The 19,443-nt window shown below is 38.3% G+C and overlaps 1 protein-coding gene across 1 annotated transcript in view; it reads left to right on the top strand.

The window, feature by feature from the left end:
* The window catches only part of LOC120357460, a 121,710-nt gene extending 108,192 nt beyond the window's left edge, over positions 1–13,518 (top strand). Inside the window, exons 7-10 of the mRNA XM_039447766.1 lie at positions 12,070–12,212; positions 12,368–12,500; positions 13,150–13,251; positions 13,368–13,518. Of these exons, the coding sequence (XP_039303700.1) occupies positions 12,070–12,212; positions 12,368–12,500; positions 13,150–13,203 (330 nt within the window). The 3' untranslated portion in view covers positions 13,204–13,251; positions 13,368–13,518. The remainder of the gene's footprint in view (positions 1–12,069; positions 12,213–12,367; positions 12,501–13,149; positions 13,252–13,367) is intronic.
* The last annotated feature ends 5,925 nt before the right edge of the window (positions 13,519–19,443 follow it).

Here is a 19,443-nt window from a genome sequence, read left to right as displayed (position 1 = left end):
TTTAATCACACGGAAATTGGTAAGAAATTATTTTATTTTATTTTTTTATTAGAATTTTGTATTAATCGGCATAATGGCAATCTTTCGTAAAGCAACATGGGTAAGAAGACACATCGCGGCAAAGCCGGAGGCCGCAGACAATTTTTACGCGCTTTTCGCAAAGAATTAAATGCAATCAAGGATTTTGATTCCTTGGCATTGGCCAGAGTTGCCTAACGTCCTCTCTTTCTTGGTGAAATCACTGGTACTAGAACCGTCGGTTTTCACCGCTTCTTTTCATCTTCCAAAATGTGATGTAAGGAGGGAGATTGAATTTAGAAGGAGGGCAGCTAAACCCTCGTACGATTATATTCCAGATAGAAAACCCACGCGCCCCATGCCTCCGTCAATTTACACTAAAAACATATAAAGACGCGAAAACTACCTCTAATTATATCAGTCGTAAATCAAATTTTCGAATACAAAAAATCCCTTAAAATTATTAAATTTTAACACATCTAATTAGATATTATTATTATTGTTAATATTTAAACCAATTATATTTTGTAGACACGTAAATATTATTATTAATATATTATTCTTATTTATATAAATATTGTTATCTCAATCTTCCATTCATATTCATGCAAATTGTAATTAATCATCTCACAATCATTCTTTTATATTCATTCTCTTTATTATAATATGTGTGTGTGCGTGTGCGTGTGTGTGCGTGCGTGCGTGCGTGTGTGTGTGTGTGTGTTTGTGCGTGTGCGCGTGTGTATGTGTGGGCGTGTCGCGTGTTCGCGCGCGCGCGCGCGCGCGTGTGTGTGCGTGTGTGCGTGTCGCGTGTGCGCGTGCGTGTATATATTTTATAATAAAACCAATACATTCATATGTATTTTAAGATCAAACCTTTTGTAACCAATTACAGTACCGGATAAAATTATATCACCTTTCGGTTATTTTTGAGCATAATTTGTTTTAAAAGACCCAAATCTTTCTTAAATTGTAATATATTTTAATGATAAATATAATTTATGTAAATAACAACTTTTTATTAAATAATAAACACAGCAACATGTAGAAAATTATTTTTATTAAAAATTTCCAAAATATGTAAAATTTAAATCATAATTAATTTTGAGTCATAACAAGTATAATTAATGTGGAATATTAAATTTAACTGCTAAAACTAGGTTATGGTGGTAAGAATAATGATTGTGACACGAAAAACAAAAAAAGTACAAAAGTACAACTATGAAAAACTTAAAAAAAAATTCGAAGATCATAATGTATGTTGTCAAATCTCATTATACTTTATATACGAGGTGTATCTTTCATCAAAAATTTACTATAAAATTTTGAGTGCATTGATACACTTCGATGAAAGTTATGCTCCAAAAATCGAAAGGTGATATAATTTTGGGCGGTACTGTATTTCCTTCATACATTTTCACTTAAATAAAATTTATAGAATTATTTTCCACTTAACCATGTTCATAAAATCATTTAACGCAATCCCATACCACCGCTTCCTAGCTATATTACCCAAATAAATAATAATAATATCATATATAAATAATAATATGCAAAATAATCATCTAATCTATTTAATCATAATTAAATATTCGAAACTAATAATAAAAAAAATCAATCAATAATTTTGTCCTGGTAAAATGCAGGACTGGTGACAACAACCCATTTAAAAATATAAAACCCTAACATAAAAATAATAAAATAACATAAAAATTCAAAAACCACAACGTCCGGACGCAACAAAATGTTTTCAAAAATTTTTTTTAAATGTTTTTAAAAACATTTTTTAAATATTGTATGATAATTGTGTGGCGCGAGGTATTGTCACCCGGCAAAAACTTCTGCGGTATAACCGCCTCGTGACGGTCTGCGCGAACCGAACAGCGAAATATACGGATCCGTGTATCGCGCCGCGCTCCCGCCGTGCTCCGCGCCGAGAAGTTATTGTTCCGGTTAAAACAACATGGCCACCTGTTTCAGTGTTGCCGTTGAAAGATCAATTTGCAGCCATCGAATGCAGAAGAAACAGCACTCGTAGCATTTTCTCCCCATCAGTGGGTGCAATTTTTTTTGCACTCGGTGGCTGAAAATTGACGCTTCAAGGATAACACTGCCTGTTCCAAGGATCTGTTGACGTCACGAGTCGGTAAATCTATACGCGTATTCCGAAATTCGTCTCGTGACATCGTCGCTTTGTAAATAGCCGATCGTATTACCGTGATTTCTGTCTGCGAATATTGTGAACCGTTCAAACTGTCACGTACAGCGTCCGCGTGTTTTATGTATTATTGATTCCGTCCCGCGTGTATTATCCGTTTTATTTTTCTGTATTTTTGATTTCTACACTTTATTATTCAACTAATAAATCTTTATTTTTTTCACCATACACAAGTCTAATTCTCTCTGCGACCCTTCGCGCTCTCGTTCCTGACCGACCACCATCCGTGGGAAAAACGGGGTCGTTACACTTATAATTAACAATTAAAAGTTTATAATATTTATCAATTAATTTAGTTATAATTAACGATTAAAAATTTAATTATTACTTGCAAGCTGTATAATTAATAACTAAAAATCCAATTGTTATTTTACTTTAGTTTTAATTGAAAATTAAGTTTATTTATTAATTATTAACTGTACAATTAAGAATTAGAATTTTAACTAGTAATTAGTTTAGATGGTAATCGACGATTATAGATTTAATTATCAATTGAACAAATCCGTAAATAGCGATTATAATACAGGCTTATTTCTTAATTAATCGGGAATTAAATCAAAAATTTAATCATTTATTTGCAACCCTGAGCAGCAGCTACCATTAAGCTTCCTCTCTTATCTCATCTCAATTAAAATCTAAAACCAAGCAAAAATTCTAAAATTTTATTCTCATGGCAAACTATTAACAAATTCTATAATAATAAATTATCCAAAAGAATATGAACAAAGAGAGTCACTTCCTAAACCGCGTATAACAAGCTATATAGTTACAAATTATAATATTAAGAAATCCCTAGAGGTCTATTTATCTTTATGAACCATTTCGTACTTGTAACAAAACGCCCCTGGAGTATACTCGAAGAATACGCGCTCGTCGAGCATTCTTGACCGACTCGTAAACCAGCCGTTTGTTTTCTGTTCCTGAACTCCCTGAATTAGTGTGCACTTAAAGTGAAATAGATATATATTTGAAAGTTAGTGAAAACAAGAAGGAACGTTCCAGTGCAGTCTAGTGCAGGAATAGAAAACCAGCCTCAGAATATTGCCAGGGCACCCGCGCCTTGACCCGCACCTTGCAGGAGGCCACTCGGGCGAATCGCGGAATCGCCCCAGCGCACCATCCAATCCGCGTAGACTACCGCGTGCAATACACGCCATTAACGCGTTCCGCAACTCCCCGATTTCCAACGGACGTCGTGTTTGTTTTACTTCGCGAAACTTTGATATATACAGGGTGTCCAAAAAATTGCTACGAATATTTCGGGACCTGATTTAGGACCCCCAAAAAAGGAAAAAAAGCTATATAAGTATAGGTCCAAAAATAAGTCGTTTCTGAGTTATAGCCTTTTTCATGTTAAAAAAAAAATCGTATTTTATAGTAAGCTGCGTGGCATCCCTTCTTAAATTTTTTTATTAAATTCCTAATTTTTTTAATTTTGATTTCTTATTTTTTTAATTTTCAAATTTTATTATTTTTTTATTTAATTAAATAATGTGTTAAAAAATAATGTAATTACAAATATCGAAAAATTTAAAAAAAATTAAAAAATAAAAATTATTAATTAAATTAAAAAATAATAAAATTAAAAAATTAAAAAAATAAGAAATGAAAATAAAAAAATTAGGAATTTAATCAAAAAAATTTAAGAAGAGATGCCAGGTGGACTATAAAATACAATTTTTTTTAACATAAAAGTGGCTATAACTCTAAAACAATTTATTTCCGGACTTATGTTTATATAGCTTTTTTTTCTTATTTTGGGGTCCCAAATCACGTCCCGAAATATTCGTAGCGATTTTCCGGACAACCTGGATATAGATAAAATTTGATATAAGTGCCAAAACTTCGAGACCACGTGGGTGAAACTAATATAGCGGTTTCCGGTAACACGGAAAGTAAGGCTCACTTGAAAGTGGGAGTTGAAATGACCAATCAGAAAATGCCTTGATATAAGTTGGTAAGAGTCAACATCTGCTCACTCGATTTTCGTGTGGTAGCATTGATGAACTGGTCTCTCCAATAGTGCAGAGCAACGAATAGTTTATGCAGGCAATAACAATTAACTTATGCAGGATCTAGTAAAGTTCAATACTAGAATTTCAAGGCTACTGTTTATTGAGACCTCGGTAAACAGAAGCATTGAAATCCTAATAATGAACTTTACCGGTTCCGGCATAAGTTAATGGTTATTGTCTGCATAAATAAGCTTCTTCTATTCTCTTTTCTGAAGACTCCCTTGACCCCCTTTCTACAATCCATTTAATTTCCCACTTCACTACCAGATGGCAGTGCTTTTTTGTTTCCCATGTTAAGTACAGAGCTTTCATTTCTCATAGTATATGTTCTGTGTCGTTACGTTAATCATGAACTGTAAGTATGTAGAAGGATAGCGACTTTTCAGTTTGGAAAATTTCCCCATGGACAGAATCAAAGTCCTTGGGTGTACATACGTTCGTTTGCCCTGACGATGACTTCGTGTGGGCCTGAATAAGGTGACTGTAAAGGCTTTTTTGTCGTATCATCTCTGACAAACACATGTATGGAGGTCGATAGGACCTTGTGCATAAATGCGCTGTGTTTTCCGTGGTGTGCTGTTGGCTGAGACTGTAACTTACGCATGTGGTTTCATAGGTTTTGGGTGAATACCTCGGGTTCTATGATTGCTAAAGATCGTAAAATGTGTTATCAAAATTTGAATTACGTGCTTCAACTTAATTGTAAGAAATATTCCGGTATTATTTGCGTCAGAAAATTCTTAAGTTTAGTCAGTAAATCGATTTAAATATATCCGATTATTTAGTTTGATATCACGCGAACGTTCGTCCCTTCAGTTTCTCGCATTCTATAAATTTCATATGTGGCCACGACTTTCGTTCGTGAAATTGTATCTCAGCTTAAGACACGGTTTCAACAACAACTCGTATTTACGTGTTTACTCAAATTCCGCGTTCGCATACAGAAGAACTAGGAGGCGATCTTGCGTGATATTGTAAAGCGGTTGCCCCACCATGGAATAGGCAAATTCGGGCACGGATCAGCATTCCTGTCGATTTCCGGCCAAAAACGAACTAGCAAGCACACGGTTGAGACGTATCGTTCTAATTGTGAGAGAAAAGACTTAGCCGAATTTCCGTGGTTACGCTAAAACTTCTCGTGCAAACCAAGGAGCACCGTACATTTCACGGACGTGATTGCAGTGTATACGACTACACTAAAAACGAGTTCTCAGTTAACAATTGTGTAAAAACATTTAATTAATCCGTTCGTCACTCGATAATCGGAGTGTAGCTTCACCTAGTAGTGTGAGTGAGTGCGGTGCAAATCGGCTTTTCTGTAAACTACACTTCTGTAAACTACACAATTTGTATCGGACGATTAACAACAAACTTTATTAAAAATAAAAACTTTGTGTGACTGTGCAATCATTAACAGTGTTGCTTGATCAACAATCACCTTATTTGCTTATCTCATTCCTTCTCTCTCTATCACTTTCTCAACTTACTCCGTCTCGAACCGCTCTTGCATTCTCTCGCTTTCTCACACTCCTTCATTCCACTCGCATACTCTCTCGCTCGCTATCCTGCTTGTGCTTGCTACGGCGCTTGCTCTCCTTTCAACTACGCTTCGAAACCGTGCCTCTCTTTCGCACCAATATTCCGCGTTCTCGCGGAACGGAACCAGCCGTTTGTTCCGCCGAACTTAAGCGAACGGAGTTCAGTTCGCGAACAATGATGAAATCGGCGTTTTTGAAGAATTCTCCTGGGATTATAAAAGTTGTTCCGTACACCAGCTCTGCTGTCGAACATTTGATGTCCTCCTTGTAGCATGTGCGTAGGCCGTAAATAGTAGTAGGATCGTAAATAGGCGCTTAACCCATTTTGTAGTTGCGTCGTTGCACATAATAGCTGTCTTTAGGGAGCGGTGCCAACGTTCAAGTAGACTGTTAGAGGCTGTTAGAGTAATAGGCCTTTGTCCTCGTTTTGGAGCAACCCAGCATGTTTGTGAGAGCCTTAAAAAGTTTGGCCTCAAATTGACGGCCTTGATCCGTAGTTATGACCGTAGGAACTCCGAACCTTGCAATCCACTGAGTACAAAAAATTGTTGCCACAGTTTCAGCCGTTATGTCTGTTAGTAGAACGACCTCTGGCCATCTAGAAAAACGATCGGCCATTGTTAAGCAGTATCAAAAGTTCTTAACTATAGGTAATGGTCCAATAAGGTCTAAATGTACCTGATATGTTCATGATTAATGAAACGACTAGAGCTTATTGGTTGTTACGTTAATCATGAACTGTGAGTATGTAGAAAGATAGTGACTTCTCAGTTTGGAAAATTTCCCCATGGACAGAATCAAAGTCCTTGGGTGTACATGCCCAGTGACCCACGTCTTTGTTGATGCCTGGCCACACAAATTTTTGGCGTATCTGGTGACTAGTGGCTCGTCCGCTTGGATGAGACATTTCGTGGACTGTGTCGAATATGCGCCTTCTTAGAGTTTTAGGTACATATGGGCGTATTGTTCCTCTCAAGACATTGCAGTAAAGTGGTGATTGTGTTTCAGTTAAGTTGAATTCTTGGAGTTGCAGAGAGGTAGTGCCTCTGAGAAGTTGTTGCAGTTCCTTATCCTTAGCCTGCTCTTGAGCCAGTTTGTCGGTGCTGACTATTACTGTTGTATCCACGGCATCAATTCTTGACAAAGTATCAGCTACTACATTATGTTTGCCTGAGACGTGAATGATTCTTGTAGAGCACTTTGCGATGAGATCCAATTGCCGAGCTTGCTTTGGTGATGCTTTGTCCGTTTTTTGTTTGAAAACGTACACCAATGGTTTATGGTCGGTCTTAATTACTAACTCACAACCTTGAAGCAGATCCTTAAAATATTTAATGCTTTCGTATATGACTAACAACTCTCTGTCGTAAGCGCTGTAGTTCTTCTGCGTGTTGCTCAGCTTCTTGGAGAAGAATGCTATTGGCTGATTATTTCCATTACTTTCCTGTTCTAAATTTATGCCGATTGCCACGTCGGATGCGTCCGTAGTGAGCGTTAGTCTTGCAGATGCGATTGGGTGAGACAGCAATGTGGCTTGCAATGGCTCTTTGTTACAGCCTTGGAATGCTTGAGTGGCTTTGTGAGTCCATTTGACTGGTCGGTTCTCTCTTTTCTTTCCGTTCTTCAGGTATTCATTTAAGACTGCTTGATTCTTTGCGGCGTTTTTTAAGTATATGCGGTAGTAATTAATCATACCTAAAAATCTTTGTAACTGTAGAACAGTTTTTGGTTTTGGATATTCTGTGATTGCTCTAACCTTTTGTGGTAGTGGTTTGATATCCTTTGACAAAACTAGGTGGCTTAGGAATTCGATTTCCGTGACGCCAAAAACACATTTGGAAGGGTTGAGCGTGATACCGGCTTCCTGTAATCTTGCAAAAACTTCTCGTAGATGTTGTATGTGTTCTTCTTCATTTCTAGACGCGACGAGTATGTCATCTATATAAAAGGAGCAGAATTCTAACCTTTGTAGAACTTTGTTCATTAGCCTTTGAAAGGTTTGGGCTGCATTTCTTAGGCCAAAAGGCATTGCCATAAACTCATAGAGTCCAAAAAGAGTTGTTACTGCTGTTTTTTGACGTCCTCTTCGTTGACTGGAAATTGATAATAGGTTTTGATTAAGTCAATAGAAGAAAATATTTTTTTACCGTCAAGTCCGTAAGTAAAGTCGTGGATATGTGGTAATGGGTAGTGGTCATACATTGTGTTGGCATTTAACCCTCTATAATCCCCACATGGCCGCCATTGACTCTCTTGCTTTTTTGGGGCCATGTGCAACGGTGCGGCCCATGGATTGTTTGATGGTCGATATATCTCAGCTTTGGTAAGATGTGCGCATTCGGCTTTCGTTATCTTTAACTTCTCTGGAGGTAAACGTCTTGGACGGCTCGCGACTGGTGGACCCTTGGTTACAATATGGTGGAGTATTCTATGTGACTTCAGCGTCGGTGGCTGCGTCGGTTTGGTTAAGCTTGGAAACTCACTTAAAATTGCGTGGTATTTAGAACCAGGGTTAATGGTGTGGATGATAGCTTGCTTTGTCCAGCGCTGTACTCATGTAACTGTACAGTTAGTAAGATTATCTATTAAGCATTTACCTTTTATGCCGACCAATAGACCGTAGTGTTTCAGTAAGTCCGTGCCTATGATTGGGCGGGTAATTTCTGCTATGTAGAAAGACCATTTAAAAAGTCTGCGAAGTCCAAAGTTGAGCGTGAGTAATTTCTCTCCATAGGTATTTATAATTGATCCGTTCGCTGCGTATAAACGGAATGCCGTAAGCAGTGTACCTTTTGTGTTGAATTGTTTTGGTAACAGCGAAATGTTTGCCCCGGTGTCAATTAACAATTTTAAACCTGAGTTCCTGTCCGTGTGGCTCCATGTGGAGCCTGCTTTGAACGTGTAGTCCATCGCTCAGGGCTTCTATTCACAACGGTGTGTGTTTTAGTTTTCCGACTTTGCAGGAGTAATAGTATTTTGTGCATCGCAGGGTGGAATGCACTTTCTCGCTTCATCACCGAAACGTCGGTGGTAGTAGCATTGTTGCTTTTTGTTGAATCTTGTATTACGGCTATTGCTGCGTGAGCGTCGGCGATCTCTTCGTCTGCTTGTCGAGCGGCTTCTTTTATCTACTTTTGCGACCAGAGAAGTTAACTCATTTAATTGTTCTGTGAGCTTTTGAATAACGTCTCCTTGGTTAGACGCAGCAGCGGCGGCGGCAACTTCAGCATGACTGGTGTGTTCCTATGCTTTGTCCGCGCACTCTGCAAGTTTTTCTAGATCCGCCTTGTCAAAGATGATGAGTAATTCTTGTATTCTTATAGGTAAACGCTGTAACCACAATGTATGCAATAAATTTTCGGAAACACTAGAGCATGCTAAAATTTTCATTTTTCTTAACAAATTAAATGGCTTTCTATCGCCGAGCTCTAAGCTTTTTAGTAATTTATGTAATTGCTTTTCCTGAGAATCGGTGAATCTGTTTATAAGCGCCTGTTTTAGATGAGTGTACTTATCTTGTGCTAGCGTCTCGAGAATATCTGACACGGCGATCATTGTCTGTTCATCGAGATGTCGGATAATTGCGCTGTAGCGTACGTCATCGGATCTGATGCGGTACGCCGTGAACTCGCTCTTTAGTTGCACGAAATATAATGCGGGGCGATTCTTCCAGAAAATGAGAAGTCTCACGTTCCTGAAATCTGATGCGTGGGCCTCAGGATAGGCTACATTTGTACGCAGTGGTGGTGGCAGTGTCGCCATATCGTCCGCGTGGGATTCCCGGTGGTCTTTGTTCTCGGTGGGTTTACCGCCCGTTTTTGACGTGCCTGGTGTAGATGGAGGCGTATAAAACAAGGGCATATTGATTTCTTCTTCCTCATTTCGCGTCGCGGTCACTAATTAGGTAGCGGTTGCGTGAAGTGGAACGATAAATTATGCTCAGGAAATCTTGTAAACACTCAAAACTTTATTAATCTCAAACCGTTATAACCATTCAATTGTTAAGCTGAAGGTAAAGTGACAAAAGGTATGGGTACTACAACGCTATCTTGACGTAGTAACAGAGTTTTCAGACTCGAGCGCTGATTGGATAGTCCAATTTGTTTTAGTGACTTTTTCTTGTGGACATGCTCTAGGGAGTCATGGTGCCACATAACATTTTGGAAATTAACCGCCTGCTTAAGTAGTGCTCATTATCTAAAATTTTGATGTTTTCTAAATCAAATTTGTGATTACAAATAAGTCCGGTTAAAAATACCACCACAGATTTGTCACACCGTTGGCGACTTGAATGCTTCCCGTTTTCGATGACTGATGACGGCTTCTATTTCTATTGTCTATACTATTTTTTGTTACTCTGAAGATGACTCCAAAGCGAGTCGAAACGTTCGTTTTGTAATTTTGAATTGAATAAATGATTCAATATTAATTCTTGTGATTGCGCTCTTTGATCCGCGCTGACTCTCACTAGCCTATTTTTCATTCATTAATTGTATTTTTCTTTTTTTTTTGTTTTTTATAAAAATAATGCACAAATAAAAAAATATTTTAGTTTTTGACAAAAAAAATGACAAAAAAATTATTTATAACAAAAAAGTTTACAGTGAAATTAAAATTCCGTACGTACTTCCGTGTAGAATATCGTTACAAAGCTGCAATTAAAATTTGAATAAATCGGTAAAGATTTGACCGAGTTATCTTTCCGCCCGATTTGAAAAACATGGTTTCGAGAAAAACACGTTTAAAGTTTCAATTAGTGTTTAAAGTTTAATTAGCTATAACAAAGCTTAATAAACTTATTACAAAGCTTTCCCTGCTGATGAAACATTTTCTATCTTATATCTAAAACCTTAAAGTATTGTTTAAGCCAAAAAAAATTTCGAATTTTTTAAAATTCTACTGTGGCCTAACCTTTTAACTTATAATCACATGCACTTTCATTCACGCAGCCAAAAACCTTATTTCCCATAACTTTCTTAATCCCTAAAATTTTCTCAAACCTTTAAGGTTGGTTTATGCTGGCCGTAACCGCTAACTTATCCCGGAAATTCCATGGGTGTACACCCAAGGACTTTGATTCTGTCCATGGGGAAATTTTTCAAACTGAGAAGTTACCACTTTCTACATACTCGCAGTTCATGATTAATGAAACGACTAGAGTTTATTGGTCGTTACGTTAATCATGAACTGTAAGTATGTAGGAAAATAGCGACTTCTCAGTTTGGAAAATTTTCCCATGGACAGAATCAAAGTCCTTGGGTGTACATACTAACTGTCCTGAATTTATAGCACCCCTCTTAGCGCATTGACTGTATCAATTTCGACTTGAAGCAGTTAATGACAATTGACGACGACGTTATTTTTCCGTGACAGCTAACGGAACACTTATATATTGCGTTTTTGTATTTGTATCTTTACGATAGAAGAACAGTTACACAAATAATTAACGCGATCGGCGTACCTAATCTGTCATTTTTTCAGTTTCAAAGCGCTACGCAGCACTAATGTGTTCTATGCGTTTCATGCGCAACTTGGAACGCACCCTTAATTTCAAGTAATATTTGTCGTTATAACCAGCGACACGCTACGTCTTTTTGTAACAACTGGTGACAGCAGCCAATAAAGACAAAAATTCATAACTTACGTCCTTGGTCTTCAAAAAACTAGCGTAACTTAAGAAAGCTGCATAAAATTTTTAATATTTTTAGAATCACTTAAAAAACCATGCTAGACGTTAATGATCCTCTTTTACAGTTAATGGGTTTTAAAAAACACGTTCTAGGGTGAGGATTAATTATGCGTACGTAATGCACAATTGTGCTTCCTATAGAAATACCTTCTTAATAAAAATGTCACTGAATATTTATATGATAACTTTAATGTCAAGAGGTATCCTTGAGATACCTTGCGACTTGTCATCTCAGATAGCACACAGCATTCGAAAAGAATTCAGGTTTATGTCACCAGAGAGGAACATTCATGTAGTACCCCTACTCATGGGGTACCCCTACTACATGATTTTAGCACAGATTTGAATCATTTTTATCAACAGTGTCGCAAAATGGATGTAATTTTAGTTCATATTTTGGCCTAAATGAATGTGCGTCGTTAGTGCGCCGTTAGTTTAACGATTTGCTCCGGTTTTCCCCTATATTGAGTGTGCGTGCGTGCGTGCGTGCGAGCGTGCATGCGTGCGTGTGTACGTGCGTGCATGCGTGCGTGCGTGCGTGCGTGTATAACAATTAATTTACAAATAATAATTGCTACATATATGTTTTAGATTGCTGGAACCAAGAATGAAAACGATATCATACAATATTATATTCATATAGTTTTGATAGCTGGATTGTTTGTATTCTTGTTTATAATCAATTATACCGGACAAGAAATGATTGATTGTAATAATCACGTAATGTTTACCGCGTAAGAATCACTACGGTGCTCACAAACGTATGACTAAATATTTTATGTTATAAAAAAAGATTTGGTATGCTTTAAAATATGCTTGCTAGTGAAAATTGATCTTAAAATTTGGATCCTATAATTTTTCAATTAATTATCTAGTTGTTATTTTATAGGTACAATATTCGGTGGTATATAGCACCTTTGCACGTACAAAAGTTGATACTGTTCCTTCTGCAAAGTGGCAGCAAAGTTTTTAATCCAGCTTTTGGTGGAATATTTACATTTTCCATCGCATTTTTTGCCACGGTAAAAAAATTACTATATATCTTATATGACATTTAACCCTTTGAGAACAAAAGCTTCTAACAACGTAATGTATGGAATTTTGTTTTCTAAGAATTATTGAAATCACATAATTTACGATTCTCTGGTCTCAAACTTTAATTAAAAATTAAAAATTAAGTTTGTATTGAAATGTAACCTGTAAAAAAACATAAAAAATTAAAAAGGTAGTAATCTCTAATGAAAAAGTAACTTGCGTTATAGGGTTCATAATCAGAGTTTGAAAGTTTATGTGTTTAGATATCTGACTCACTCAGCTAGTACAAGCTTCAAATAAAATTAAACTGAAAACTTAGCCTTGCTTAGAAGTATTAAAAACTCCTAAAACCGTAAAAATTTTCCTAAAACCGTTTTGCATTAATTGGATTATTTTTAAAAATTTTGTCCGCCATATTGGATTCACTATTAAAAATTTGTTTATCTCAAATTCAAATAAAGTGTTATCAAATCAACATAGACTCATCTTTACCATATATTAAACTGAGTGAGCAGTTTAAAAAATATTGTATAAGAGGATGACTCTAAATGGGACTACTCGTTCACAAAAGGTTAATATGTATATTATCTGTAATTGATGTTCGAGGCAAACAATATTAAAGGTGTTGCATTCTAGTTAACAAAAGCATCGTTTACCTATTTCTCCGTTATGTGTTCTATGCAGCATTAACGTGAAAATATATTGTTTGATAATATATTAAAATTTACGTTAGAACAGGTAAGATTTAAAACAAATAAAGATACAATATGTATATATTAGAATTTATAGATTTATTCAGCTCACAATTAAACAGTATTTTACTATTTAACTAACTTTATTTTTACTTTGAACAGCGTGAACGAATAGCGTTAGCTAAGCTGGAGGAAGGAGAAGGAAGGCTTCTAAAAATTACAAAAAGGAAAAACGAAAAGAAACAAAATCCTACGAAAAATAAAAATTAATATTTTTTAATTATAAATAAAAATAAACGTAATCTTTATTGTAGTTAAATCGTATATGTGTATAGTAATATATTAACTGTGTACTTTATGTACAATATATGTGTTTACGTCGCTGCTGTTGATGACGTTGTGGACGTGGCTGATTCGTGCCTTGAACGAGGCACTGACATAAGTAGGAAGGGTGAGACAAAGAATATTCTAAACAAATTTGAGTGACAAGAAAGTTGTGAATTTTAATAATCACTGAGTTACAATATTCACAGCTGGATGAATACTTAAGTTTGTACAAAAATTTGATGGCTGGATGAGCACTGTTGTTTATATTAACTATTGCAAAATTCAAAATTGAAAGCCTAAAGGGCGGGTATCGCTTACCGCGCCGTGCGACTTTGGTCCTTAGTGCGAAAGTTGCACTGCGAGGTAGTGCATTCAACTTCAGGCGTACCTATGAGGATACCGTGGTTACAGTACAGATTGTCGCTTAATTTCTTATGTGGAAGTTCACAGATGATGTGGACGGTGCGACTCGCGCGGAGTAAGCGTCGACACTTCACTTGTCCGCACACCGGTGAAAATGGCGGAATATCGAGTCGAGCGTGATCTCGACAAGAGCAGTTCGAGCGTAAGACGGAAATCATGCGTAAAATACGCAGCCCACTTCCGAACGGAGATCTTGAGCATTTGATTAACAATCGGCTAATCCGCGATACGGAAATCTTACGCGCGGAGCGACGAAAGTTTTGTCCGCGTGACTGCGACTTCGATGCGTGAACGTTCGACCGCGTACTGTTACTACGCGGGTCGCAGATATTCTGGAGCATTATCACTTTGAGTACGGCACTTATGCACATCGCTCGCGGCGGAGCACGGTGAGCATGATCGAAGAAAACTCGCGCCTCGTCACTCAAACGAAGCCTAGCCGATTGTCCGCGGAAACCGGAGTTAGACATTGCAACCGCCCGAAACGAGAACTTTTACGACAATGAATACAATTGCGCCGGTTTCGGTGACAGTTGCGTTTAACTTCGCATTCGGAGCATCACGATTGGATGTGACGTCAAATTCGCATAGATAGCGAAAATGATCTGTTGGTTTACGATCGGCTGCGCACGCGGTTGACGAGTCGCGCAGCTCGCGGATAGCGCTACATGATAGTGGCACTGATAAGTGAAGTCGCTCGGAGCATACCGGCGGCAGGAGCGGAGCTCGCGAGGGGCGTCGTCTCTAGTCGAATCCCGAACAGTGCGTCAAGGGAATGTATTAACGTATTTAATACGATCCACAAGAATATTTAAATTTCTTAGATATCTACTGTATCTTTGATTTCTCAGTATAGAAAACTTAAAGAATAATTACTTTTAATGCACGTATTAGATATGTAATTCTCTTCTTCTTCACGTGCCGTGTCTGGTCCTCCAAACGTTCGCGATCATCATGGCAAAACCCTTTTTATCTTCAGTTGTTCTAACTCTCCCGCGCCCTGAATGTCGGTCCACTCTCGCACATTCCGCAGCCAAGAGAACTGTCCTTTTTCCACTCCTCGTCTTTCCTCAATTTTACTTTTCATGATTAGTTGTAAGAGATGATATTTATTGCCTCTGAATATGTGCTCCATCTTTCTGCCTTTGATAGTATTGAGCAGTTCTCGATGGGTGTTAGCTCTACATAATACCTCCTCGTTTGATGCCCTCTGTGTCTATGAAATTCTCAGCATCCTTCTGTGCAATCACATCTCAAAGGCTTTCAAGCGATTTGCCGTGGCCACTTTGAGTGTCCAAGTTTTTATTCCGTATATGAGACTGGACCAGATGTAGCATCTAACCATTCTCTATCGGAGTTTCAATTGAGGCCATCGTCGCAGAGGATCGCTCTTATTCTGCGGAACACTGCACGTACCTGCTCAATTCTGCTTTTTACTTCTCGACCCGGATCCAAATCCATGACCAAACACCCCAAATATTTAAAGGTACGCACTCTCTCGATTTTCTCGCCATTCAGTTGCAAGGTGGCATCTTCATCTGTTCGTTCACTGAAAACTATAAGCTTCATTTTCTTTATGTTAATGCTTAAACTAGCTTGTTGCCCGGCTACTGAAATTCTGTCTAGCAGGTTTTGAAGATTCTTGACGTTCTCTGTTAGAATAACCAGTAGCATTAGCTATACTTAATAGTTTTTAATTGTACTCCATTAATCTTAATTCCAGCTTCCAAGTCTTCCGTTGCTTCTTTAAAAATTTTGTCTGCGTACAAAATGAACAGCAGCGGGGAGAGTACGTATCTCTGCCGGACACTTCTTTGTATCTCAAGTTGCGATGTACACACCCTCCCTCCCACCAAGCCTGTCTGTCTTTTGCCGTCAGTATAGGTTTTTGATAATTTGGATATCTTTACCACCCATTCCTACTTCCTAGAATAGTTGTATGAGTTTCAGATGTGTTACTTTGTCGAATGCCTTTTTATAGTCAATGAAACAAGCTAACATCTCTTTTCAATGATCTCCATATTTCTGCATCAGGATGTTAAAGGCAGGCAGTGCTTCTCTCGTTTCAAAGGTATTTTTGAATCCGAATTGTGAGTCGTCCAAATCTAACTTGCACTTTGTCCTGATGCGCACATGTATTATCCCCAGAAAGATTTTCAGCATGTGGCTCATTTAATCACTGCACTTTTTAAGGTGCAACTTCTTTGAGATGGTGACGAAGATTGATTTTAGTCATTCGTTTGATATGTCTCCAGTGTTGTAGATTCGGTTAAATAAGCTGATTATCATGTCTAGATTGTGCTTATTAACGTCATCAGTTTTAGGGGAATCTCATCTGGACTTGATGCCCTTTTACTTTTGCCGATGCTAATGGCATGTATCAGGTGTATGCATAAGTTTTTTCTGGTTTCACTAAGAGATGGCGCCAGCAAAAAGTACGCAACCTATTAATTTGACACATACGTCATTTTGTTCGTCTGACATAGAACTGCAAACACACACAAGTTGAGTCCGCCAAAAACTAGCGTCTTTGTTTTATTGTTCAGTGATCATGTCGAGTTTTGTGCCTGAAAAACAACATTTGCGGTACGCATTGTTTTTTTTATTAAATCAAAAGAAAAAGGCTGTTGAAAGTCATCGTTTGCTGGTAGAAATATATGGTGAACACGCTCCATCGATTAGAACATGTGAGACATGGTTTCGACAATTTAAAAGTGGTGATTTCAATGTGAAAGACAGTGAGCGCTCTGGTAGACCACAAAATGCGAAAACGAGCAATTGCAGGAATTATTAGATGATGACCCAACTCAAACTCAACGACAATTAGCAGAAGCATTACATGTATCACAAGAAACAATTAGCAGACGTTTACGAGCAATGGGAAAGATCAATAAACTCGGTAAATGGGTCCCACACAATTTGAATGGACGTCAAATGGAAAATCGCAAAGTCACTTGTGAAATGCTGCTTCAACGCCACGAAAGGAAATCATTTTTGTATCGAATTGTGACGGGTGACAAAAAATGGATTTATTTTGAAAACCCAAAGCGGAAAAAATCGCGGCTTTCACCTGGCGAAGCCGGTCCATCAACACCAAGGCCAAATCGCTTCGGCAAGAAGACCATGCTCTGTGTCTGGTGGGACCAGAGCGGTATTGTGTATTATGAACTCTTGAAGCCCGGCGAAACCGTTAATACACAACGCTATCGCCAACAAATGATTAATTTAAAACACGCATTAATCGAAAGACGACCGGAATGGGCCAGAAGACATGGCAAAGTGATTTTGTTACATGACAATGCGCTGTCTCACACAGCAAAACCAGTGAAAGACACTTTAAAATCTCTTGGATGGGACATCCTTCCGTACCCGCCGTATTCCCCAGACTTGGCGCCATCTGACTATCACCTCTTCGCATCAATGGGGCACGCGCTCGCAGAGTAGCACTTCAGCAATTTCGAGGAAGTTGGAAAATGGCTCGACAAATGGTTTGCCGCAAAAGACAAGCAGTTTTTCTGGCATGGTATTCATAAATTACCTGAAAGATGGGCGAAATGTGTAGAAACCGATGGCCAATATTTTGAATAAAAAAAAATTAATTTCCCTTGAAAATTATGTGTTTTTTTTTACCAAAAACCGAAAAAAACTTATGCATACGAGGTGTGTTCAAAAAGTATCGCGAATTTTGAATTTTCGCGGGTTACGTATATTCAAATTTCGATCTTTTTGTGGCGTTATGTTGGTACTCATGTCTCTCACTTATGCCGACAAGCTCGGCCATTTTGAATGTTCACTTAATTGTTGACAGCTGCTTTGCTTGCACGTGTTTTGGATCGTCTTCGATTTTTACCTATTCAAAAAAATGGATCAAAAAAACCTGTATCAAATTTTGTGTGAAAAACGAAATTAAGTGCGCGGATGCATTCCGAATGTTGACTGTGGCATACGGAGAAGCTACCTTGGACCGAAGCAACGTTTATCGGTGGTACAAAATGTTCTCAGAAGGCCGAGAAGATGTGAACGACGAAGAGCGTGCCGGACGCCCGAGCACTTCAACAACAGACGAAAAAATTAATGAAGTGGAGAAAATGGTATTGGCCAATCGTCGAATCACCGTTAGAGAAGTTGCTGAGGACCTAAACATATCGATTGGCTCGTGCCATTCGATTTTTATCAATGATTTGGGCATGAGACGGGTCGCCGCGAAATTCGTACCAAAATTGCTCAATTGCGACCAAAAACAGCATCGCATGAACATTGCTAATGAGATGTTGGACTCTGTCCGCGACGACCCAAATTTGCTCCAGAGGGTCATAACTGGTGACGAATCGTGGGTTTATGGTTATGACGTGGAAACCAAAGCTCAATCATCTCAATGGAAGCTGCCGCACGAACCAAGACCGAAAAAAGCGCGCCAAGTTCGGTCGAATGTGAAAGTTTTGCTGACAGTTTTCTTCGATTGCAGGGGCGTGGTGCATCATGAGTTCTTGCCACAGGGTAGAACGGTTAATAAGGAATATTACCTGCAAGTTATGCGCAATTTGCGCGAAGCAATCCGCCAGAAACGCCCGGATTTGTGGAAGAACAAAAATTGGCTTTTGCACCACGATAACGCCCCTGCTCACACATCGTTGCTTGTGCGCGACTTTTTGGCCAAAAACAACACACTAATGATGCCGCAGCCACCGTATTCCCCAGATCTAGCCCCCTGTGACTTTTTCTTGTTCCCTAAACTGAAGAGGCCCATGAAAGGACGACGTTACGCTACGCTTGACGAGATAAAGACGGCATCGAAGGAGGAGCTGAACAAGATAAAAAAAAATGATTTTTTGAAGTGCTTCGAAGATTGGAAAAACCGTTGGCACAAGTGTATAATATCTCATGGGGATTACTTTGAAGGGGACAAAATAGATATTCATGAATAAATAAATAATTTTTGAAAAAACACAAAATTCGCGATACTTTTTGAACACACCTCGTACACCTGGTAATACTTCTGCTTTTAATATTTCTGGCCTTTCCGAGTTGAACTGAGCGTCTTGAGTGTTTTTGGTGTCCTTGAATGACTCGGTAATATTTCTCTCACGCGGCGGCAATTTTTTTTCATTTAGAATTACATTATTATTTTCATTTGGGCCGTATCTTGTTTGAACGTAACGATTGGACACCACATGATTGAAAATCGCACGATTGGTCAATAGGGGACCGACTGAAACGGGGTGAGTGCGGGAAAAGGTAGGCCTACGGCTCACCCTCTTGCACTCTCCTTGTATGTGTGCGTGCCCGCACGCGCGTGTATGTGTGCATGCTAGTGCGGTTTCCAATCATGCAATTTCCAATATTACATGTCCAATCGTACGATATTCAATCGTTACGTTTCCAAACTGATATCACTCTTCTATTTGATAGAGCCAAAAAAATTCTCTTGTTGTTAATGCCTGCTATTTCCTTTATCTTTTTATGGATGTTGAAGGAGCCATGCTTAAAG

This window comes from Solenopsis invicta, chromosome 4, assembly GCF_016802725.1.
Source record: "Solenopsis invicta isolate M01_SB chromosome 4, UNIL_Sinv_3.0, whole genome shotgun sequence".
Lineage (NCBI taxonomy): Eukaryota > Metazoa > Arthropoda > Insecta > Hymenoptera > Formicidae > Solenopsis > Solenopsis invicta.
The sequence above is the reverse complement of the archived record's forward strand: the minus strand, read 5'-3'. Positions and strand labels throughout refer to the sequence as shown.